Raw genomic sequence first — 26,532 nt, 5'->3', positions numbered from 1 at the left:
CTGGCGGCCCCTGGAGCTGCACATACGTGCACAGGAGACTAAAAAAGGCCCTGTAGAAAATAAAACCTGAGGCATACTTGAAAACAGCCTGAATTTTGAATGTGTTCCCCTAAACATACACAGATCCATCAACAGAGGAAGACAGATTTATTGGTTTAAGGTGTTTGAGCATACTTCTGTCCAAACATTGACAAACTATTCAGCCATGAGACACAACAGTGAGACCTCTAGGAAGCCAGGCTTTAAATTAAAAGAAGAATATTTAAAAAACAAACAAAAGATTAAGTTCAATTGCCAATGGCCAATGATTTAATCAATCATGCCTATGTAATGAAGCCTCCATAAAAATCTAAAAGGATGGGGGTTTGGAGAGCTTCCAGGTTGGTGAACAAGTGGAGATGCAAAGAGAGGGTTGAGCTCCGAGAGGGCATGGAAGCTCCACACCCTGTCCCCATATTTTGCCCAGATCTTCCATCTGGCAGCTCCCGAGATATGTCCTTTTATAATAAACTGCTAATCTAGTAAGTAAATTGTTTCTCTGAGTTCTGTGAGCTGCTCTAAGAAATTAATCAAACCCAAGGAGGGGGTTGTTGGAAGCACAGAGGACAACCTGGACTTGTGACTGGCAGCTGAAGTGTGTGTGTGTGTGTGTGTGTGTGTGTGTGTGTGACAGCCTAGTAGGACTGAGCCCTTACCCTATGGGTACTGATGCTATCTCCAGGTAGATAATGTCAGAATTGAGTTGAATTGTAGGACACCTAGCTGGTATTGGAGCATTACTTGGTGGTGTGTGGGAACCCCCCTCCCCCATCAGAATTGGGTGCAGAATCCAAATTGGGTACAGAATCTTAGTCCCCCTAGATTAGCATCCATTGATAATTCTTGTCTGATCCAATCTCTACTATGAAAGCTCTAAAACAGTAATTTTCCAACTCTAGTACTCCCTCTACATTTATCAGCTGGCTCTTGGCATTCTACTGTAAGCAAGAACCCTCAATTCTGTTTGTTTACTATTGGTATAGATTCATGAATTTCTATTTTTACAATATTTATAAATCATTATTGTACTCAATTATTTTGGTGCTCAAGTTGTCCCAGATTTAGCCAGTTACGATCCCCTTCAAGCTGGCTTCTGTGTCCCTGTGACATGCCTCATCATTGCTGGGAAGACTTCCTTAATTTCTAACAGAAAAGATGTTCCAGGCTCATCTGGTACCTACTCTGCCCCAGCCCCAGAATTAGCCATTTCTCTAAGGAGCCCTAATTCCCTTTTAGTGGACCTACTAGTTATCTATTGCTGCATAACGAAATATCTTCAAAATTAGCAGCTTAAAACAACAAACAGTTGTTATCTCACACAGTTTCTGTGGTTCAGGAATTTGGGAGAAGTTTAGCTAGGTAGTTCTGGATAAGTTACTCTTCTCTCATGAGGTCACAATTAAGACACTCATTTCTTGAATTCGGGGAAATGTGAACTCCTTCTGGGGAGAAAAATCACACTTTTACAAGGAGTACACAGGCCCTAGAATTGAGTCAAAATTAATTTAATACTGTAGGGTTTCTTTTCTACTCTGAAAGACTGTTTATTTTAAGATCAAGCTCTAGACTACTTTTATTTCATGCTTTTACTTTTAGTCTGAGCATTTTCTTTTACATCAGTTGGTTCAAGTTATTACAACAAAAAGTTATTGAAGGTCTACCTGTACATGACAAATAAAAGAGATAAACTCCTGCCTGAAGGAGTTTGCAAAGTAGTATAATCCTTGTAGTCCTTTCCTGAAGCTTTTCTAAAGAAGTAACAACTTCAGAGATGAGGCTACCAGGAACTCCAACCTGTTTAATGATTCTTAGCCCCTTGCTCACCACCCTGGTCCTCTTTCAGCTACTGAATACCATGATTTACGCCGAGCTATTAGCTCTAACACGAATACCACGTAAATAGCAGTTCTGTCACCTGCCCAATTCAGGATGGTATCTCTTGGTATTTGAAGTCCCTGGGGATCCAAGCTGTCCTAGGACTAAGCCTTGCTCAATCCAGTTTAACACAAAAGGAGGCAGTTAATAATCAATGAAATTGAGAAATCAGCTCACACTGGCTAATCCATCTTTGAAGAAGCTGGGATTTTTTTATGAAAGAAGAGACAGGCCTGTCAGGGGTCCTAGGCCAGCAGTTGGGAGCGACAGTTTTAACCCCAGCACTGCCCTAATCAGCTGACAGGTGAGTGGTCCAACCACATCAGCTCTCCGAGCCTCAGTTTCCCCTTCTGTAAAACGAGGGGTAGGCTTGATGGCCCCTCTCTCACCGTAATTTTCCACTCCGAGGCTCAAGGACAAGGCCATAAAACGAGTAAAATTCCTTCCAGGACTGCTACCAGTGAACTCACTGGTCAACGTTGAACGATTTGTTCTTTGGGTCCAGGCAGTATGGGCAGCGACAGGGCACTAATCCTGGTTAATTTATTAATACACTTTGCCCAGACAAGGGACTATCCCTTAAAGCTCCGCACCTCCCCCGGGACTATCCCTCAAAGCTCCGCACCTCCCCCGCCTCTCGCGGAATCCTGGGAACCCAGGAATCGTGCCTAAACTTCAAAAGCCCGCCCCCTGGCAGCGAACAAGCTGAGCATAGGTCTACTCCTGCGCCTGCGAACTGCGATCGCAGGGCCGAGGTCTCGCGGCGAGACCCTCTCAAGCTCCTCAAACCGCGCGAGATTTCCTTGCGAGCTCCTCTACGGTGAGTGACGTGCAAAACGCAGCCTGCTGGGGTCGCTGGGGCTGGGGATCGGAAGCTGGATCCGGCCTTCCGCGTGAGGGAGGGTGTAGCAGTCAGGGTGACCTCCAGGCTTCCTCCGGGAGCTGCTGGCGACGCTGAAGAAGCAGAAGGTTTTTTTGTTTTTTGTTTTTTGTTTTTAGAATTGTTGGGAGTAAGCAACCTCAAATATGGACATAATTGTGTTTAAGGTGCCTCTGGGATGTTCATTTAACGTATTTATTGAGCACCTACCATGTGCCAGGAATAGGAAGTGAACCTAAATTATGGAACTGTGGGAGATCGAGATTTGGCCACCCTGAAATAGATCTCTTTACCTTGATTGTTTTCTCTGAGGGACATTTGACCTCCCCCACTAACTGCCTAAAGAGTTTGACATGGTGGCTCCTTCCTAGAACAGGTCTTCCATCATGATGGCTGTAATGATAATGTAAAATAGATGTTACAATGGGAGGGGCACCAAGCCCCTTTTATCAAAAAACTCTCTCTCTCCCTGACCACATTATCTATAGATGACCCCAAAAAGAATTGTCCTCCTGCCCTCTGAAGTCCCAGGCCACTACCCACCCCCAACACGCTCCTTGCCTTTAGCTGCAATACTTAAGCAAGCAGCTTAGACAGAGGGACGAGTTTCTGATTTCTGAGTTTCTCCCATGTATACATGTTATTAAACTTGGTATTATTTTCTCCTGCTAAGCTGTCTTGTTGATTATTTGGCCAGCCATAAGAACCTTAAGGAAAAGGGCAGAGGGAGATTCTTCCTCTTCCCCTGACAGAACAAAACAGACACAAATACCTGTCCTTTTGGTGCATACAATCTGGGAAGTCAGTTTGAAAGTCTGGGTTGTAGACGCAGATTTTTAGTAATTTCCATATGAGTGGTTCGTAGTGGGAGCCATGGAGGAAGGTGAGATCACCCAGAAGGGGAAGAGATGTGCAGGAATCCCCACGTGTTAGACTTGGGCGGAGAAAGGAGGACACCGGAAGACTGAAAGGAAAGGAGAGCGACTGGACAGAAAGAGTGGGGGAAATGTCAGCGATTTCCACATTTTATAACAAGGTCGTGGTCACCAGTCATTTGTGGTAGAATAGTTGAACAAGATCAGGGTAGAGAGGTGTATTTTTAAAAGGTGTTAGGAAGCTCATGTTATGGAAATGATATGTGTTGTGTTTGAGTATGGGTTCTAGGGTCGTCATTACCAGTTGTGCGACCATGGGCAAGTTATTCAAACCTCTCTGTGCCTCCCTTTCCTCGTCTCTAGAATGGGGACAATGATAGTACCATCCTCATAGGGTTGTTGGATGGAGGGGTTCAAGGAGACCATGACTATAAAGTCTTTAGCCTAGTTCCTGGCACTTGGGAACATTCAGGAAACAGGCTGAGAGAAGGGACTTTCCCAAGATCCCACCTCATTAGAACCAGGATGTGTACAGTACTCTCCTTTTCCTGGTTCAGTGCCCCTTCCCTTATACTAGGCTCTGAAATAGACACTCATAACACACTCTTTATGACCTGCACCAGCGTAAATTTTTCAGTTGATCATTGATCTGGTATTATTTTGGAATATTACTTAGCACCAATTAGGAACCCACTCAATATCATACCAGGCAAATATGGTTTGCTTTAAGGTCGGTCAATAAAGACTTGAGATTTTTTCCCCCCACTTTGGATGAATTTAACACCACCACCACTCCTCCTTTCAGATCTAGAATTTGATGTGTCATATTTTAGATTATAATTTTGTGACTAAATCGAGTTCTTTATGTTTTAAATGTGTTTGTTGTGCTATGGAGGGATATTGTGCAATTATCCTACATTAGTTAATTGTAGTATTTGACACTTGAAAACTTTCTAATTTAATACAGAGAGAGAGAACTTTAATGGTGTACTTTTCATGCTGATAAGCAGTGTTTGGACAGATCTACAGTGTGCATATTTTAAAGAAATAAAGCATACATTGAAAGTAAATAGAGAAGAGGGCAAATGTGAAACTTCATTTGGAAAGACTCCTTTGATTGAAAATTTAGCCATCATGGTGCTGTTAATAACCACTAAGGTCAGTTATCTTTGGACCCAGCATCAATTTGGAAAACTTGTCTTTTTAATCCTTACATGGTTTACACACATGGTGATTCAATAGAAAATTTCCTTTAAGGGGCTGGCCTGGTGGCGTAGCGTTTAAGTGCACGCGCTCCGCTTCGGAGGCCTGGGGTTCGCAGGTTCAGATCCCAGGCACGCACTGATGCACTGCTTGTCAAGCCATGCTGTGGTGGCGTCCCATATAAAATGGAGGAAGATGGGCACGGATGTTAGCCCAGGGCCAGTCTTCCTCAGTAAAAAAAGAGGAGGATTGGCATTGGATGTTAGCTCAGGGCTAGTCTTCCTCACAAAAAAAAAAAAAAGAAAAAGAAAATTTCCTTTAAAAAATATATTTAACCCTACAAGACATTATGGATTTCTTGATGTGATGAAATAGGATGCACACAGCACCACCTTGAAAGATTCTTGCCTAAAAAATTGAACCTGCTTCTAAATGAATCTCTAGATCTAACTACCAGTCGAGGATAAGAGGGGAGATAGAAGAATGAGGTAGATGACACCATAAGGAAGCAATCAAAGGACATTCTACATGTAGACAAATAAAGAAACACATGTTTCTTCAGCAATCAATGGCATGAAATAAAAAAGAAGAGAGTTAATACTATTAATTCTGTTAGGTTAATGGCCTAGTGTTTATGTTTAAAACAATCTGTTATCAGAGATGCATAATTGAGGGATTTTGGGGTGAAATAGGATGATGTCTGGGATTTGTTTTAAGCGGAAGCTGGGAAAAGCAGTCTTTTAGCTGGGTAATGTGTCCAGAAGGAGAAAATGGATATTGAGGGCAACTAGCCATTAATGTCACAACCAGTGAGATTATAAATACACTGGTATGTGTTATAAAAAATAAGGAAGCAAATGGGATGAATGTCCATGTCCCTCACTCTGTTTTACGGAATGTTGCTGACGTCAGACGTTTAATTCTTAATTAGGAGCAGAATTCCCCTCCTCTAGGAAAGGGTGCCTAGAGGAGAGTTGGACATCATTATATGGCTGCATAGGTAAAAACCCTGTTTGGAGGAGATTGTGGGGCAATATTGGAAAGAGTGAGTGCATGTGAGATCTGGGATGAGGAGATTTATATTTCAGTCCCAACTCCTCTGCTTACCTGCTGCATGATCTTGGGTATAAACTATACCTCAACCTTGTCTGTAAAATGAGGATAGTAATATATTTACCTATGTAACTTTGTTTTAAGGAATAAATAATGGAATCTGTGTGAAAATTCTCTGTAAATTATCTCCGTATAAATACTATATTAAGCAAGATTTGAAAAATACCCCTTGATGATTATTTAACATTTTTTGAAATATATATAAATCTCAGGTCTGTATGAGATACTCAGATACTATATGGGATATAGAGAAATAGGAAGAAATTCAAGGATCTTGCAAATTTAGAAACTAGGAGTAGAGTCATGCATAAATGAAATTACCCAGTTATACAAGGCAAAGGATTATTAAATAACAAATGGATTTACAGATGGTTGTCAAATGTCTAAGTGTGCTGCTGTATAAAATCTTTACATTTAGATATGATGCTGAGAAACCTAAGTGCCCATCAAGGGATGAATGGATAAAGAAGCTGTGGTATATATACACAATGGAATACTACTCAGCCATAAGAAACGATGAAATCCAGCCATTTGTGACAACATGGATGGGCATTGAGGGTATAATGCAAAGTGAAATAAGTCAGAGGGAGAAGGTCAAATACCATATGATTTCCTTAATTAAGTAGTAGATGATAACAACAATAAACAAACACATAGGGACAGAGATTGGATTGGTGGTTACCAGAGGGGAAGGGGGGAGGGAGGAGGGTGAAAGGGATAATTCGGTACATGTGTGTGGTGATGGGTTGTAATTAGTATTTTGGTGGTGAACATGATGTAATCTATGCAGAAATAGAAGTACAATGATGTACACCTGAAATTTTTACAGTGTTATAAACCAATGTTACTGCAATAAACAAAAAACATGTGAAAGATAGATATGATGCTGAGAGCTAAATATGTTGCAATTGTTGTTATAAAAAAATAAGCAATTGACATAATTGGTTTTTGTGTGCTTCTCAATGTTATTAGGTACCAAAGATGATAAAACAAAATATCTAATGAGAGAAGACAAAAGTGGTAAATAAATATATTAATTTTAAAAAGGATAATATATGTTTAGTGTCTTAAAAATTAAAAAACTTAAACACATGGGATGGAAATTTTTATGTGGTAGTTAAGAGATTGGCTCTGGAATATCAGACAGCTTGTGTTTGAATCTCAGCTCTACCACTTTCGGAAAGTGGTGGAGCTTAAACTCTTTAAGGCTCAGTTTTCTCATTTACATAATGGGGATAATAATAATATTACTTAATAGGATTGTTAGGAGATTAAATGAATATATACATATTAAATGACTATGTATATTTCATAGCACTCACAGCAGTGCTTGGCACGTGGTAACACTCACTAAGGGTTTGTTCTCATTTTTACTGATGAATAAAGTAAGAAGAGCTATTTCCCCCAAGTCAGATACTGGAACTTCATTTTGCTTCTTTCATTAGCTCAAATTGTAAACCCAGAATAAACTGATCCTTTACTTACTTATTTGGCCATTCTGTATTACAGAATTTCCTATAAGGTGAGGATTTAAAAATGCTTTTGATGTATTACTTTTGTAATCAGCAAAACTATTAAGAAATTTCCATTTTGATAAATGAATAAAAGAATTTTTGAAAATTTGGTTACATCTCAATTAAACAGCTAGTGTTTTTATTTTGCTACTAGATTAACTGGCTAGCTCCAGAGGAATAGATCATGTTGTTTTCTTTTAACCAAGCCACAGTAGGAGCCTTAATCATGATGGTATGAAGTTGAATGTGCTTGAATTATGAGGCCAGAAACATTTTGTCCCACTCAATCTTCAATGAACTTGTTCCTATTAGCCAAAAATTCTAATTAGATTTAGTTTTTCTTCATATATTTGCTTTAGGAGGCCAACTCTGACAGGAGACTGTATCTTTTTTGGATCCTAAATATGATTTTTCCTCTCCTTGTTCAGAAACACAAAGGTGCTGCATTTTTTATTTTTAAATCATTGAATATTTCAAAGCTTTCTTGTGATTTTTAAATTTTTCTATTTATAGGGGTTATTTTATACCGAAATCTTGTGAGACTACCGTGCAAACAAGGCAATGATTGTACAAAGAGTGGTACTGAATTCCCGACCTGGTATGTATGTGTCTGTGATGAGTGAACAGCTGTGGTCTTTCATAATTATTAATGCCAATGGAGGAGCAAAAAGTAATATGATGTCAATGTGGTAAATTAAGGTATGAAGATATTAACACTAGCAGAGATATTAGAAGAAACTCTTTAAACAATGTAATATACAGTTTTTCAAGTGATAACTTATCAAGGCCATTTGTTGAAGAAATAAAATAATAATTATTATAATATTTAGGAGGTTATATTACAAATATATGTGGCTTTTTTTTTCTTTATAGTACACATCAATGATTCTTAAAATTTGCTTTTCTCTTTTGTGTGAAAAGCACCGACCTATGTCCATGCTGACATCTAACCTGAATCATAGAACTTAGGTATGGAAGTAAGCTGAGAGGTTTGGGCCTGTGCTGCCTTGGTTTTCCTGCTTACCTAGTGTGTGGCCTGGGGAAGTCACTTAATGTTTTCTTTTCTTTTCTTTTTTTTTTTTTTGAGGCAGATTAGCCCTGCGCTAACATCTGTTGCCAATCTGCCTCTTTTTTCTTTTTTTTCTCCCCAAAGCCCCAGTACATAGTTGTAGAGTTGTAGCTCTTCTATGTGAGACGTTGCCTCAGCATGGCTTGATGAGTGGTGAGTAGGTCTGCGCCCAGGATCTGATCCAGTGAGCCCCGGGCCCAAAGCAGAAGGCGCAAACTTAACCACTGGGCCACTGGGCTGCCCTCACTTACGTTTTCTGACCTCAGTTTTAGTAAAGTGAACAGTTAGATTAAAATCTTTACATTCTAATTCTACCGTAGAAATTTGATGATTAAATTAATAGCAAGTTTGCTTATTTTAAACATAACTGAATGAGTGCACTTTTAGTGATGACATTTGCTGCTTATAAATTTTTCTTTTCATACTTCAAATTTTCTAATTTCCTAATTTTCAAGACTTTATTTTTTTTTTATTACTTTCATTTAAGTTTCTGTTTTCTTCTTAAAATGAGGAAGGAAGGTTTACCTAACTGTTTACTTTGGCTGATGTGGTATTCTGCTACCTTATAAATTTTAATTTTCATATTTAAAAGAAAGCTGGCTGTGGGGCTGGCACTGTGGCCTAGTGGTTAAGTTTGGCGCACTCCGCTTCAGTGACCTGGGTCCCCAGGTTTGGATCCTGGGCATAGACCTACACCACTCGTCAGCCATGCTATGGCGGCGACCCACATACAAAATAGAGGAAGACTGGCACAGATGTTGGCTCAGGGCTAATCTTCCTTAAGCAAAAAAAAAAAAGAGGAAGATTGGCAACAGATGTTAGCTCAGGGTGAATCTTCCTCAGGAAAAAAAAAAAACTGACTGTGATTTTTCACTTTTTGAAATCCTCCTCTAATTTTAAAACAGATGAAGTGATTTATCTGTAATCATCTTAAAAAAAAGAAAATCTGAAATTGAAAGCAATATTCCAAAGGAACTTCTTGGAGAAAATCAACAGCTATTGAAACTTTTTGAAGAATTTATGCTGAGTTACAGAGAAGTTGCAATACAATATAGATTTATTCATGCCTGTATTAAAAGGGAGTTCTCTGAATCCTAGAGTAACCGTTTAAGGAATATAAATAATTATATAGGGAAGTGACTTTTGGATTTTATATTTTTGCCTGATATTTTAGGAAAAAATGGTAATCCAGTGGCGGAGAATTTCCGAGTAGAAGAAGTAAATTTACCAGATAATATCAATGAAGGACAAGTGCAAGTCAGAACTCTTTATCTTTCTGTGGATCCTTACATGGTAAGAATCAGGATTTTGTGACTTGGTGAAAATTAATTTTATTTTTATATTTTTCATGTTGCATCTGAATTTTATTGTACAATCCTCATGATTAATAAATATTTGAGCAGTTATATCTTGGTACCTGTGAATTACAGATTGCTTTGTTTTTATTCACAAGTGTTATAAAGGAATATTGTAGAAGGAATGTTTTCATAATAGTAGTGCGTGTGGTTAGTCAGGTTCTTCCAAATGTCCAGATCACTTCCCAATAGTTAGTAAAGCTTGAAGATGGTAAATTAGGATTGGAAATTCTCTCAGATTGATCCAGTTTACAAGGCAGGCTCTGTACAAGACCTTTATTCTAAGTGGTCTCTTTTTGAGAGGAACAGACTCACTTATGCTACTTCTGCATAGATTTATGAAAAGGTATATATTGCTTAGGACTATAGCTGAAAAGCCATCAGGCACATGGATTTAGGCTCTATTAATAGGGATAATTTTACTTCTTTATTTCCTATATGGATGCCTTTTATTTCATTTTCTTGCTGATTAGAAGTACAATGTTACATACAAGTGATGAGAGCAGACATCCTTGTCTTGTTCCTAATCTTAGGGGGAAAGTATTCAGTCTTTATACCATTAAGTATTGTGATGGTAGATCTACTTGTAGATGCCCTTTATCAAGTTGAGGAAATTTCCTCCTATTCCTGATTTGTTGAGTGTTTTTATCATAAAGGGGTGTTGGATTTTTTTGTGTGTGTGTGTAAGGAAGATTAGCCCTGAGCTGACATCCGTTGCCAATCCTCCTCTTTTTGCTGAGGAAGATTGGCCCTGGGCTAACATCTGTGCCCATCTTCCTCTACTTTATATGGGATGCTGCCACAGCATGGCTTGACAAGCAGTGCGTCAGTCCGTGCCCGGGATTCGAACCTGCGAACCCTGGGCCGCTGAAGCAGAGCCTGCGAACTTAACTGCTTCACCACCAGGCCGGCCCCGGGTTTTTTTTTTTTTATTGTGGTAAAATATGTATAATATAAAATATACCATTTTAACCATATGTAAGTGTACAATTCAGTGGCGTTAAGAAGATTCACAATGTTGTGCATCCATTACCACTTTCCATATCCAGAACTTTTTCATCATCTTAAATAGAAACTCTGTGCCCATTAAACAATAAAATCCCCATTACTCCCTACCCCCAGAAGAGGTTTTGGATTTTGTCATATGCTTTTTCTGCTTCTATTGAGATGATCGTGTGTTTTTTGTTTTTTAATCCATTGATATGGTTTATTATATTAATTGATTTTCAGATGTTAAATCAGTCTTGCATTATTAGAATAAATCCCACTTGGTCCTGGTGTGCAATTCTTTGATATGTTGCTGGATTTGGTTTGCCTCTATTTTGTTGAGGTTTTTTGCATCCATAAGGTCATAAGACCATATTCATGGTCTGTTGTTTTCTTTTCTTGTGATGTGTTTACCTGGTTTTGGTATCAGGATAATATGGGCCTCTAGAATGAGTTGGGAAGTGTTCCCTCCTCTTCTGGTTTTGGAAGAGTTTGTGAAGAAGTGATAGCATTCTTTAAAAGACTGGTAGAATTCCCCAATGAAGCCATCTGGCCTGGGCTTTTCTTTCTGGAATGTTTTAAAATTACCAATTCAATGTCCTTATTTGTTACAGGTCTATTAAGATTTTCTGTTTCTTCTTGAGTTAGCTTCAGTAGTTTGTGTCTTTCTGGGAATTTCTCAATTCATCTAAGTTGTGTAATTTATTGGCATACAATTGTTCTTAATATTCTATTATAATCTTTTTTATTTCTGAAAGGTAGGTAGTACTATGCCTTCTATCATTCCTGGTTTTAGTAATTTAAGTCTTGTCTGTTTTTTCTTGGTCATTTTAGCTAAAACTTTGTCAATTTTGCTAATCTATTCAGAGATTTCAACTTTTGGTTTTGTTGATTTTCTGTACTGTTTTTCTATTGTCTATTTCATTAATTTCTGCTCTTTGTACTAGTTTTACAACTTCCTGTGAGTCTTTACATATTTAACAAAAAAAAAGTTAAAAGAAAATCAGTAGGCTTTTTTGGTAAACTGTGTTGGATCAGTTCACTGTATACTTTGGGAAAAACTTACATCCTTAGCTCAGCCCCTATACCATAATAAATCCCAACAGATAATAAAAAGTTAAAGAAAAAATGAAACTATAGAAGATTTTAGAAAAAATATGGGCGAACAATCGACTGATGTTGGGGAATGAAAGACTTTCTAGAATGACAGCAAACCCAGGTAATATGAAAGAACGTGATTGATAAATGTGACTATTTAAAAAAACACTGTATTTTGCAAAACACAATAAAACAGTATGTACAAAATCAAAAGACAAGTGGCAAAGTTAGAAAAATTTGCAATATAAATAACAAGAAAAAAGATGATAATGTCTGATATGCAGAAAGCTCCTATACGTTAATCTGTAAAAAGTAGAAAGTTGGGCAAAGAGCACAAATAGGCAATTTATAATCTCTTTCGGGATTACTGTTTCTATACATATACTTGCCTCTTCCTTCTGGCTTCTAGAGTGCCCTTGTAGAAGATAAAGAGAATCCTGGCTTACCTCTTCTCAGGCTTCACTTAATAATGGAGACCCAATTGGCAGTACCACTTTCTGCCAGGACAGTTGTATAGCCTTGGGAAGGCTCCTCTTCCCTGTGATCCATGAGTGCAATTCAGGCTCTGTCTTCCAGTGATACCAGTCACACTTGATTTTGCTTACAATGGAAAGCAATTTGCTGACTTCATTCAAAATTCTTCCCAGAAGTAGCAAGAAATTTTTCTTTATGGGCTAGGGAAATGAGGTGGTGATTGGTCTAAAACATTCTAAATAGACAAATTTTCAAGTTGAAACAGAGGGGTAATGTGGTCATTGATTTCCCACAGACCTAAAGATGCTCCCCCTTTCAATGGCAGCCAAGGCAAGCTCAGTTAAGGTATGGGCCTCATCATTCTAAACTGTGCTAACCAGATCACGTGAGGAGAATAATTATCACAAATTCAGGAGAAAAATGACAGTACACTAATTAGTGTGCAGAGTCAATTCTTCATGATGACTGGTTTGGATTTCTTAAGACTTTTACACTTCAATATCTAAAGATATAACTCAAGGGCATCTAAGGATTACAGATGCCCTAATGAACAAAATGTAAAGAATATCACTTAAGCCCAGGATAATAAATACAAAGTAAATTAAGAGAACAAAATCTACCAAAATACAGCCAAGGTTCAAGATTAGAAGTGTGTGTTTTGTTTTGTTTTTGTGGGGAAGATCGGCCCTGAGCTAACATCTGCCAATCCTCCTCTTTTTTTGCTGAGGAAGACTGGCCCTGGGCTAACATCCATGCCCATCTTCCTCTACTTTATATGGGATGCTGCCACAGCATGGCTTTGCCAAGCGCTGCATCAGTGCACGCCTGGGATCCAAACCGGCGAACCCCAGGCCACCGCAGCGGAGCGCTCGCACTTAACCGCTTGCATCACCGGGCTGGCCCCTAGAAGTGTGTTTTAAAAATCAAACATAGCAGATGAAAAGGAATAGTTGAAAACAAGCGAAAAAGATGTGTTCTTCACAGAATTCTTTAAGTTGGAGTAAACTTTCCGTTCAGCAGAATTCCCTCTGAGAGTCTGAGAGTGGCAGAAATTCATGACCCCCAAAATTTTAGGGGTAGAGAAATGATGAAACAACTAGGATTATGACATGAATTGAATTCATGATCTTCACTTCTAAACACCCGCAACCTCAAAACAACATAAAACAAAAAACCTCTTTTTCCTGCAGGGAAATAAATAGTTCCTCTATCGACTCATTTCATGCTAGAAAGCATTGAGTCTTTCTTGAGAATTTTGTCTCTTTGTTCTGTGTATTCTGTCAGTCAATCATCAGGTCCTGTGGATCCCACCTCCTCAGTACTTCTCAATTCAGTCTGCTTCTTGGTAAGCTCCAAGGACATCTACTTAGTCTGAATCACCATTGTTTCTCTCCTATTGGGGTATCCTTGCATACACTCTTTGCTCCCTTAAACCGTCTTCCACACTGCAGCCAGAATGATCTTTTTATAACAGCAACTAACCATGTCACCTTGCTTAAAATCGTTTAATGGCTTCCCATTAGTCTTGGGGTAAAGACTAACATCCTGGACGTAGTCTGAGATGCTGCATAGTCTAGCCCCTGTTTGCCTGCCCAGCCTCACCATACCCTACTTTACTTCTTAGCCTTGTATGCTGGCCTTACTGGGCTTCTTTCTTTTGTAATACACCAATGCCCCTTTTTGCTCAAGCCTTGTATTAATCATGTTTTTTGTTTTCGGTATTTTATGATGCTTTGGTATCTTAGGGTCCTTGCTAATCTTAGAGATACTGCCCCTCCCCGGGCTAACTAATTTTTAGAGATAACAAACCAGTTGCCTGGACACACCTTTCATATGTAAACCAATCAATCTAAAGCCCATATCTCTAACCACATCCTTCATCTAATTCTCACACACCAAGCCAATATTTCCCCTGCCCTAAATCATCCCAGGGCCAGGTACCAGACAACTAGGAACCCCCTCTATAAGCTAGAGCCCACCAAAATTATTCCAACTCTCCAATCCTAAACTTACTCAAGCTTTACTACCCCACCTTGCCCATTCCTTCCCCTGGAAACTGCAATAAAGACTGGGCCATGCTCTCCTCTTGCTCCTTTTACATCCTGACTAACTTTGGTGCATCCCCATGTGGCCCTGCATGGTATGGTGTGCCCCTCCTCTTGGGAACTGTAAGTAATAAACTCTTCCTTCAAGGCAGTTTTTCTCTGTGTCTTTCATCTTACCATACCTGATTAAAACAAAATCCCTGGTACAAATTAAATCAAGCCTTCATACGGGCTGACCCTCTATCTAAAAACTTCCTCCCACCCCTTTCCCTTTCCCTGGCTAACCCCTGTTATTCCCTGGAAGCCTGCTTTAAAGAGATTTGCTTTGGAAAATCACCCTGAACCCTCAGACTAGTCCTCTCCATTTTCTCAAAATAGTACCTTGATTATTTTTCCCTGTTTTAATTAAGAATTATTTGTCTAGTTATTAGATATCTGTTTTCCCTAATAAAAAATAAACTTATGAAGACAGAGGTCTTATTTATCACTGTATTATCACTGTAACTAGCATGTGACTAGCATGTGACTATCAGTGACTAGCATGGTGCTTATTAAGTAATAATTAAAGGAAGGAAGAAAATCACTTTGGTTTCTTTCACTAGACATTGTTCTAAAAAACAATAATAAGCAACTTTAAATGGAAAAAAGGAACCTAATGAACATTGTCATTGAAATTTTATATCATTTCAGATTCACAACTAATTTTAATCACCATGTGGATACAGTATTTACAAGGTTATATTTAGTGTGTATATACTATTTAAATTTCATTATTTGAGTGACTATATGCATATCTTCATAGGAAAAACTAATCCAAATATCATTAGTTTGGTGGTTATATAACATTCTGTTGTGTTGACATCATTTGCTTACCTATAGGGAATTACTTGTTCCTGCTTTTTCTATTAGCCTTAAGACTCAGGTCCTTGGTCTGGCCAGTATCCAATGGCTGCTGCACTTGCTTTCCAAGAATACATGGGAGGGGCACACAAGCAAAAGTGTAGTGTATTCCCATAGAAACTTCTGCCTCAATTCCCTATTTGGTCTTTTCCCCTGGCGAACTGAATAAGACCACGTCGGGTACCTTAATCAAGCAGGCTTCCATCTTTTCCATCTCCTGGACCATACTGTAGGCCTCTACATCTTGGCCTTCATGAGAGAGACAAGAGTAAGCCACAGAGAGGAAGAGAGCCTTGACTACTTCCCAGAGAAGTCTTCAGCCCTAATCCCGTGGAAGGGTGCAGTGCCATTATGACGTTTTGTCTTTGCAGAACAAAGAGAACATCCTCCTGATGTTGGGGGTAGGATGTAGTGCTTGGTCTGAAGTTGTGATGAACAACTGTGTAAAAATCGTTTCATTTCTTTTTGGGTTATTTCCATTGGGGAAGCAGAATTACTAGGCCAAAAGAAATGAGTAGTAGTATGGTCTATATATTGCTAATTTGTTTTCCATTAAAAATGGACAGTTTTATAATATTATCAGTAACATGTATGTAATTTGCCACAATCCATTGAAACCATTGATACACTATTTTGTATTATTTTTGCTAGCATAATGTGTGTAATATTACTTAAATTTCTTTAAGTAATTGTTTAAAAATCTTAACAGCTTTATTGAAATATAATTCACATATCATATAATTCATACATTTAAAGTGTACAATTCAGTGGTTTTTAGTCTGTTCAGAAAGTTGTGTTGGGCCGGCCCTGTGGCTTAGCAGTTAAGTGCACGTGCTCCGCTACTGGTGGCCCGAGTTCGGATCCTGGGTGCGAACCAAGGCACCACTTCTCTGGCCATGCTGAGGCCGCGTGCCACACAGAACAACTAGAAGGATGTGCAACTATGACGTACAACTATCTACTGGGGCTTTGGGGGAAAAAAGAGGAGGAGGATTGGCAATAGATGTTAGCTCAGAGATGGTCTTCCTCAGCAAAAAGAGGAGGATTAGCATGGATGTTAGCTCAGGGCTGATCTTCCTCACACACAAAAAATTAATTAATTAATTAATTAATTAATTAATTAAAAAAGAAAAACATACCTATAGAAAGTTGTGGAACTATCACCACAATCTAATTTTAGAACATATTAAATTCCTTTTTAACTGCACTTCTTTACTTTTTAGAGAGGGGATACATTTTTTTCAGGATAAAAAAATAGCTGAAAGGGGAAGAGAGAAATTAAGATAAACTTTGTTTGGCTAACATTTTACTTAACATTACTTATTATGTACCTTTCTTTCAGTCACTGGGTAAATTAGTAAAGTGGTTCAGTATTATCAGACAGAATTATCCTAATCAATGTTTTCTTTTTTTAGCGTTGTAGAATGAATGAAGACACTGGCACTGATTATATAATGCCTTGGCAGCTGTCTCAAGTGGTTGATGGTGGAGGTGTTGGGATTATAGAAGAAAGCAAACACAAAAATTTTACTAAAGGCGATTTTGTGACTTGTTTCAATTGGCCCTGGCAAACCAAGGTTATTCTGGATGGAAATAGCCTTGAAAAGGTGATGTATAGCATCTAGTATCTGATTTTTTTCCCCTATAATTCTTACTTTGTGCATTTGGTGTTCGGTTCTGTTTATTATTAGGGAAAAAATAAAAGCATACATTTTCTTTTAGATAGCTTCCCAAACGTGGAAAGCCTTTGTTCCTTTTCCATTGTTGGCTGTAACTATATATGACAGTTCTTAGATTACTAGTGAATGGTGTTGTTTTCCATATTTAATTTATTTCTCAAATATTACATGTATAAAATAAAGCCTGAGCTATAAGCAACAAAAAGTATTTTATACTAAGAAAGCTCCTTATGGTTGTATGCTTTAAAGTTTCCTGAGAAATTGCCACTTGACTTAAGAAATTTATTTGGTTTGTGCTTGAAATTCCATCTTGTGTCAGAAATCCTGAGTTCCGTTTCTACTGTTAGGTCGAACCACGTGAAATTACCAATATTTGTCTGTTTTGACCTACAAAAACTGACAGCTTCATGTAATTCAACCTAATATATGTCATCAAGGCAGTTACTTTATGTCTCTGAACCTCAGTTTCCTCATGTGCAAAATAAAAATAATAGCTATCTCACAAGTAAATGTGACTAAGACTTTGTAAAAAGCTTTATAAAATTTTAGTATTTTTTATTATTGCAAATTCTTATAATCAGTTAAAGGTGGCTTATAATATCAGCAACATGTAAGTGTACCTAATTTGCCACAATCCATTGAAACCATTAACACTATTTTGTATTATTTTTGCTAGTGTAATGTGTGTAATGATATGTAAGAGATGTTACACAATCATTTATCAATTTACTGGTACTAGTAAAATATATTTAACTAGGAATTTCTTAGCAGAAAGTAAAAAAGAAATATTCAGACAGCTTCCCTGTTATTGTTTGAGCAGTTGAAGAGAGCTTAAAAATGCTTCGGGAAAGGTGTTAGAAATGAGGAAAAAGAATTCAGAAGGGATGGAGAAATGATGTTTGCTGAACAAACTTATCTCGCAATGTTTTTTGGCTTTACTAATAAACAATTACCTACATGAAATGTTTATGTGTACTGTAGACCTTTCTGTGTATTGTAGACTTTGATATCTGCCATTACCTTTATCCACACACCAGATTTAACTGATAGCCATTTAAAACTGCTGAACACAAACTGCCATTTTATTTATTTGCGGCTGTTTACTATAAATCAAACTAAAGTGATGACTCTTGATTCTTTTGGTGATTTATTAAGTTTTTACTAAAATTATTCCTTAAAAAATTATTATAGGGCCGGCCCCGTGGCGTAGCGGTTAAGTGCGCACGCTCCACTGCTGGCGGCCCGGGTTCGGATCATGGGCGCGCACTGAGGCACCGCTTGTCAGGCCATGCTGTGGTGGTGTCCCACATAAAGTGGAGGAAGATGGGCATGGATGTTAGCTGAGGGCCAAGCTTCCTCAGCAAAAAAGAGGAGGATTGGCATGGATGTTGGCTCAGGGCTGATCTCCTCACAAAAAAAAATAAAAATTATTATAAAACCTTTATGGTAGGGAGTCTTTCTATATCATTTTTTTTTCAATTCTCCCTAATTTTACAGATAAGAAAACAGACACAGAAAATGTAAGAGAATTATAATTAATTATTGATAGGGCCTGGTAAACATATAAACATAAAGTGCTATAATGTTGAGAGAGACCTCACTTTATTCTGTAATTAAACTAGAAGAAATTGTATCACACCTTCCTTACATTTTTATGGTACATTTTAAGCATCAGTAATGGGAACTGTTAGAGTTTGAGCTGATTTTTATATAGATAAATGTTTACTTTGGAATTGCTCAAAGATTTTAAAACCTCCAACTTTGTCTAGTGTTTTCCTGTTAAGTGTTTCCTCTCTTTTGATATACTTGAGGCATTGACAAGAAAGAATAGTTAGTGTCTTTTATGTGGGAATTCTTTTTGAAAGTTTTTGGTTTTTTTCTATTAAGAGAAGTAATATTCATTTGTTTTTTACTTTGTACAAGTAAATTATAGAATTTTAACAAGACTGAAGAATGGTTCTAGAAGCCGTAGTGGCTGGTTTATTAGTCTGCTTGAACTGCCATTACAAAATACCATAGATTCAGTGGCTTAAACAACAGAAATTTATTTTCTCACAGTTCTGGAGGCTAGAAGTCTGAGATGAAAGTGCTGGAAAATTTGGTTTCTGGTGAAGCCTCTTTTCCTGGCTTGCAGATGGCCACCTTCTCTCCATGTCCCTCACATGGCATTCAGCCTTTTGTCTGTGCACATGCAGAGAAAGAAATTTCTGCTGTCTTCCTCCTCTTATAAGGACTAAAGTCCTGTTGGATTAGGGCCCTACCCTTATGACCTCATTTAACCTTAATTATCTCCTTAATGGCCCTATCTCCAAATATAGTCACATTAAGGGTTAGGTCTTCAATATATGAATTTTGGGGGGGACACAAGTCAGTCCATAACAGGTTATCTCCACCTTGTTGACTTAAAACATCGTTTCCTAGTATTGTTTTTAGCAGGTTTCTGTTTTATTTTAGGTAGATCCGCAACTTGTGGATGGACACCTTTCATACTTTCTTGGAGCTATAGGTATGCCTGGTTTGACTTCCTTGATTGGGGTACAGGAAAAAGGTCATATAACTGCTGGATCTAATCAGACAATGGTTGTTAGTGGGGCTGCTGGTGCCTGTGGATCCTTGGCTGGGCAGGTAAACTTTCTCATAATTCTTCTAAAAAAGTAGGCATAATTGAATCTCTGGATACATGTATATGATTTAAAATACAAAACTGAACAAATTTATAATTATTTTACACATTTCTGGTAGAAATGTTATTATCTGCTTACACTGTCTTCATAACAATATGAAAAATGTTGTAGATTTTTGTATCTTGTTCTCTATTAGCCAAAAATAGGCATGGTAAATGCTAGAGCATTGCTCCAATCAATATAAGGAAGAAAATCATAGAGTACCTGTCTAGAATTCCATGAATTAGAAAACAAACTCATATTTTTAAAAAAATCTTCAAATAAGAAAGCACTTATTAGGTTCTAGGAATATAGTAAATATTATGATAGTATTTTATAAAGTGCATTGTTTTATAAATAATAGCTGTTATAGTGTGAAACCATTGGAACAAAACATTTTATCTTAGTAGTGATTTGCTTTCCTCACAGGCCAGAAAAATATTGAATTGCAAGATAGTGATGTCTTGGGTCTGACTGTTCCTTTTATGAAATCGGCTTTAAGTTGTGAGATTTTAACATTCAAACTAAGTCTAATTTTATTCAATCTTAATTTTTTCAAGAATAACTGTTCTCAGTTCTTTTGGTTTCAAATTACTTTTAGCTAAAAGCCCTTTAATCTATCCTAAACTGTGATGAACATTCTCATATACTTGTAATATCCTGTATGCTTTTTTTTTACATTTAAATGTGACATAGATGTTTAACTTTCAAAAATTTCTCCCCTAGATTGGCCATTTGATGGGCTGTTCCAGAGTAGTGGGAATTTGTGGAACACATGAGAAGTGCCTCTTTTTGACCTCAGAACTCGGCTTTGATGCTGCAATTAATTATAAAAAGGAGAATGTGGCGGAACGACTCCGTGAATTATGCCCAGCTGGAGTGGATGTTTACTTTGACAACGTTGGCGGTGACATCAGCGATACAGTGATTAGTCAGGTTGTTTGCTGATTTGTTTGTTATAACTTTGAATACTACATTTTATTTGATGTGCTATCTTTTTACCTGAGACTGAGAGAGAAAAAAACTTTATAAGATCTTAGGGTTTATTGTGAAAAATGATATGATGAGCAGTATTGTAATTAAGTGATAGAGAAGAGCTTGCTGATGTCTGCTTCCATTTGCCTACAGATTTGCACTATGAGCATCAATTTCAGTTCTTTGCTAGCAACACTATATTTTTCACCTGCAATTTATTTTTGTGAAAAATTACAGTTTGTATTGTTGAAATGGTGAAGTTCTGACCCCTAACTCACCATCAACCAACTTACAGCTATGACTCCTGACTTTGGGTAGGAATGGATTTTCATAGATTGCAGGTATTTAAGTATTTTTAATGACAATGTTATAAAACATCAGCGTTAGCTATTAACACTGCATTGACCTTCACTATATGTAAAATTATTTGCAACTGAGGTTAAATTATTTAAATCCAAAGAAATACTCTACTACTACTAATAAAAGTAGCAAGAACATTGCTGACAACTAATGTAATTCTTTTGCTGATTACCATACACTCGTTTACCTTTACGTTTCTTTGGAGTGGACTTATTTTCTAGCTAATTAAAACTCTTAGGGGGCCGGCCCTGTGGCTTAGCAGTTGGGTGCTCTCGCTCCGCTGCTGGCGGCCCTGGTTCGGATCCCAGGCGCACACCAACGCACCGCTTGTCCGGCCATGCTGGGGCGGCATCCCACATACAGCAACTAGAAGGATATGCAACTATGACATACAACTATCTACTGGGGCTTTGGGAAGAAAAAGGGAAAAAAAGGAGGAGGATTGGCAATGGATGTTAGCTCAGGGCCAGTCTTCCTCAGCAAAAACAGGAGGATTGGCGTGGATGTTAGCTCAGGGCTGATCTTCCTCACAAAAAAAAAACCACTTAAATACATATAATGGGTACATCATCTAAACAAAATCAATTAATTGGCACTAAAGGATTAAATAGTCAAGGAGACTCTCATTGAGGCAGCCATAAAATTGGTAAACAGAGGAAAGGCATATATATCTTAGGGTATAATCATCAGTTTTCTCTGAACAGATGAACCAGAACAGCCACATCATCCTGTGTGGTCAAATTTCTCAGTACAACAAAGATGTGCCTTATCCTCCTCCACTACCCCCTGCTGTAGAAGCAATCAGGAAAGAAAAAAACATCACAAGGTGTGTTCTGCCCTCTCTCCGTATTATCAGATTCATTTAAAGATCACAGATGAATGAAATGTATTGTTCTTCATATATAATTTTTCCTTATTAAATAAAAATTGAAAATATACATTTTAAGCCAGTTCAATATTTAGGGTTTGGTTAACTAGCTCCCTGGCAGAAAACTTAAAAAAAATGCATCTGTTCTGCCAGTCTTTTGCAAGTCTTTTGCAAGTGACAGAAACTCAATTCACATTGGTTTAAGTGCAAAGGAAATTTATTGGCTCATGTGTCTGAGATGTCCAATATTAGTACTGGCTTACATTTGGCTGGGTAAAGGGTTTGCATAGTGGCTTCATGACTCAGTTTTTTTCCACCCCTGGGCTGTGCTTTCTTCTGGGTTGGCTCTGCTCCCTGGCAGGTTCTCCTCTTGTAGCAGCAAGAGGATAACTGGTATCTCTAGTCTTATATTTTACCAAGTTAGCAATCCAAACAAAAAGAGAACAGCTCTCTCCTTGTGGTTTTATCAAGTCCCAAAGCTGAAACTTATTGGCTCAGACTGGCCTGGCTTTGGTCACATGAGGGTGGGGAAAGGATGTTACCTACAAAGTAAAATCACAGTGCTAGTGCCAAACAGGGTTGTAGGTGCTGAACAGACAAACAGAAATCCATGACACTTAACACCTGTAACTACACCTAAAACTATATCTGACCAGACTCTGTGTGATTAAGCCTTATGTTTGAAAGATTAACAGATATTGGAGTTCTGGAATGATTTGATTTTGGACTGTTTTACTCCCTCCCTCATCTCTGATAATTATCCTTTTCTCCCCCACTACAGAGAAAGATTTCTGGTGTTCAATTATAAGGACAAATTTGAGTCTGGTATTCTACAGCTGAGTCAGTGGTTTAAAGGAGGAAAACTAAAGGTAGAACTTGCTTCTATTCTTTATCAACATCATTCTTCCTGCAACTTGATATACTTTTGTATTATCTGAATTTATTATAGCAAACTTATTAGTTTCATAATAAAAATTCCTACAAAAGAAAAGTGTACTGAATATTATAAATTAACTTTACCTCTCAGGTGAGTATAACCTCCTAATTGAGAAACTCTCATTTCCTTTATCTAAAATTTTAACTTTTACTTTTCTTAGATTATATTACAAAATCAATAGGTTTTTTTCCCCCAAATTGTAATATTCATTAATTTAACAAATATTTATGGAATGCTACCATGTGTTAGAAGCTGTGCTTTCTCAAAAATCATATAAGCACCTCCTAGTACCCCTACCTCTCCACCACTATACATCTTTCCTGCCCTCCCTGGACATTCTGATATATCTCTTGCTTGTTGGTTGAAAATCAGGAGTTATTAATCTGGGGTCCAGAGATCGTGACCTAGGGTGTTCTTGAAACCTGCAAATGACAGCAAAGTTGTATGTGTATGTGCCTATGTACTTTGTTTTTTGAAAAGAGGGTGCATAGCTTGTGATGTTACCAATTGAAGATTAGACAGTGGAAAAATAGGACTTTAAAAAAATCAATTGATAGGAAACTTTTCTGGGCTACCTACATGAAATGAAGAATGTCTATTTTTAGACAGAAAGTGCTAAATAGTATTGCTGCCTTTTGCAAAAGTGGAAACTATTAAATAGTTTAATAGTTTAAATTAAATAGAAACATTGAAGTCTAAAGAAGAATACTAAATATGGCTCTTTTGATTTACAGATCAAAGAGACTATGATAAATGGATTGGAAAACATGGGAGGTAAGATGAATGTAGATTTATTTATTATATTGTCGGGGGAAGAGGGAGAATCTCCCTCTGCCCTTTCCCTTAAGGTTCTTCTGGCTGGCCAAATAATCAACAAGACAGGTTAGCAGGAGAAAATAATACCAAGTTTAATAACATGTATACATGGGAGAAACTCAGAAATGAGCAACTCGTCCCTCTGTCTAAGCTGCTTACTTAAGTATTGCAGCTAAAGGCGAGGAGCGTGTTGGGGGTGGGTAGTGGCCTGGGACTTCAGAGGGCAGGAGGACAATTCTTTTTGGGGTCATCTATAGATAATGTGGTCAGGGAGAGACAGAGGTTTTTGATAAAAGAGGCTTGGTGCCTTTGCTATTGTAACCTCTATCCTACATTATCTTTATAGCCATCATGATAGAAGATCTGTTCCAGGAAGGAGCCACCATGTCAAATTCTTTAGGCAGTTAGTGGGGGAGGTCAAATGTCTCTCAGAGAAAACAATCAAGGTAAAGAGATAAATCTCAGGGTGGCCAAATCTTGATCTCCCACAATATACATGTGGTCAGCACATATACTCCCTTTTTTTTTTGAATTCTACTTCTATGGTGTTTTCTTCTTTTTAAATCATTTATTGCTTTCCTGTAAAATGGTCCTACAGGTTTCCTTAAATATCTTAATCAAACTCCATGAAAGTTCAACTTGGTGGTATTTAAGAGGTATTGTTTTCGCATTTCAAATCATAAAATAAGTGTTTCTCAAACAGCTTATAAAAACAATGTAAGAATTATGGAAGTCATTTAGCCTCCAGATAACTTTTTCAGATTGAATAGTTCTAAGGTATCATAAGATTATATTAAGCAAATTTTCAATATTTAGGGTTTTTTTGTTTTTTGCCTAACACATTTTGGCATTCCTTTTTGTTTGTTTCAAATGAAAAGGATTAAATCAAACATTTTTTTTTCCGAGAAAGGAAAAACAATTTAATATATTTGGTTAATATGTTTACTAAACAGAAATATAAATTTCACTCATTTTTCTGACATAACAGATGTGTATTTCACTTACTTAGTAAAACTTTATGATTAGATTTCTAATGTTTTTAACAGTTATATAAAAATTGTTTTTGCTGACAGTTTATTCTCACACTTATTTGCCTGTAGTCTTCAGACTCTGTAAACAGTGAATGTTGAGGTAGACACCAATTAAACTTTTCTAGTTTGGGTAAAAACAGTTTAAGATATTAATTGGGTTAGTTTGTCCTGTAACTTTGGCATTGTTTTACTTGAGATTTCATGACAATTTCCTTCTATACTTAATATTAAAATCATTGAAGAAATTATTGAAATAATTGTATGTGTCTGACTTACTGATAAACATGTATGATAATGACATTTATGTTTTCAGATAACCTAGTTTTTTTCCTCTTTCCAGCTGCATTCCAGTCCATGATGACAGGAGGTAACACTGGAAAGCAGATAGTTTGCATTTCAGAAGAAACCTCTTTGAAATCTCTATAACGATCTTCATCAAGGAAATACACAGATTTCTTTCCACTTTGCACAAAGATTTTCAAGATGCATTATAAAAAAAGCCTTAGGGTACAAATAGCTTTTGATTTAAATGTGACCATAGGTGATGTTTTCTTAGTTGCATTATTCTTTCCTATATTTTCAATATCATATATGCACTCTACATCCAACATATGATTATTTAAAACAATAGATTGAAGTCAACATGATCTATTTTTCTTTCTTGTGCTAAAACTAATATTACATATGATATTTTTATCAGATATTCTGAAACCACTGGAGATTTGACACAACTGTTAATGGATCATACAAAACAGATTTTTAAAATTAATAACTTTTTTTTAATAATTTTATTTATTTATTTTTTTCCCCCAAAGCCCCAGTAGATAGTTGTATGTCACAGCTGCACATCCTTCTAGTTGCTGTATGTGGGACATGGCCTCAGCATGGCCGTAGAAGCGGTGCGTCGGTGCACGCCCTGGATCGAACCCCAGGCCGCCAGCAGCGGAACGCGCGCACTTAACCACTAAGCCACGGGGCCGGCCCTAAAATTAATAACTTTGATTTAAAGTAATGCTTGAGAAGGCACTTAGTAAATATTTGTTGAGCTAGAAATGCTTTACATAATTCTTGAACTGAAACTTGGCATAATAATAGAATTGGGATGGCTTTTCCATATTGTAGATGGAAAAGGGACTTAATGGCATGGTGTGTGTGTAAGAGTTTGGGGGTATTCAGAGCTTGTTGAACAGTTTTTAAGATAGGAGAACAGAGGTTTTGTGTTGGGAGTAGTATGAGAAGGTAAGTAACTGAGGTCTGTTGGGTTGATGGAGAGACTAGATTTACACAGATATCTATTTGTGTTTTGCCAAATAGTTTACTGTATAGCCTAAAAACTCACATATATATTGATAAAAGCATATGTTTATCTTAGGTTAGCAGGCACATAACTGTCAAATAGTTGTAAAGATTTCAAGGGCAAATTATAGATATAAACATCACTTGGAGTTTTAGGTGATTAAAAAGATTTAGACAACAAAGATAGCTTCAGAAAATGACAGGACTGACTGGGCAAATTAACAAATGGTTGTAAACATGAATGTTCAAGGCCTACTAATGTACCTCTAAATGAAAGTTTGTTTTATTAATTGTAATCAACCTTTTAGCACAGTAAAATTGAGGATATTATTCTGAGTGTTGTGCTGGTTTATGGTCACCTGTTTACACACTGCAATATATTTCTGTCTGCAACATTCGGAGAAAGTAGATTCATATTGTGGTAGTAATCAGTGACTCCAGTTGACTTCAGTGGCCTGTTTTTCTTGTTTTATATACTTT

General features: G+C 37.3%; 1 protein-coding gene across 1 annotated transcript; it reads left to right on the top strand.

Moving 5' to 3' along the window:
* The first annotated feature begins 2,616 nt into the window (after positions 1-2,616).
* Positions 2,617-26,532, top strand: PTGR2 (prostaglandin reductase 2). The gene is made up of 10 exons (XM_087448237.1): positions 2,617-2,734; positions 8,013-8,097; positions 9,743-9,861; positions 16,843-17,034; positions 19,561-19,731; positions 20,496-20,705; positions 21,809-21,930; positions 22,754-22,841; positions 23,644-23,683; positions 25,097-26,532. Exons 2-10 carry the CDS (start codon positions 8,061-8,063, stop codon positions 25,180-25,182), a joined length of 1,065 nt encoding a protein of 354 aa, XP_087304363.1. The 5' UTR covers positions 2,617-2,734; positions 8,013-8,060; the 3' UTR covers positions 25,183-26,532.

This window comes from Ceratotherium simum, chromosome 24 (genome assembly GCF_057802395.1).
Source record: "Ceratotherium simum simum isolate JZ-2026a chromosome 24, ASM5780239v1, whole genome shotgun sequence".
NCBI classification, from domain to species: Eukaryota; Metazoa; Chordata; class Mammalia; order Perissodactyla; family Rhinocerotidae; genus Ceratotherium; species Ceratotherium simum.
Note: the sequence above shows the minus strand (reverse complement) of the source record. Positions and strands in the feature narration are given on the sequence as shown.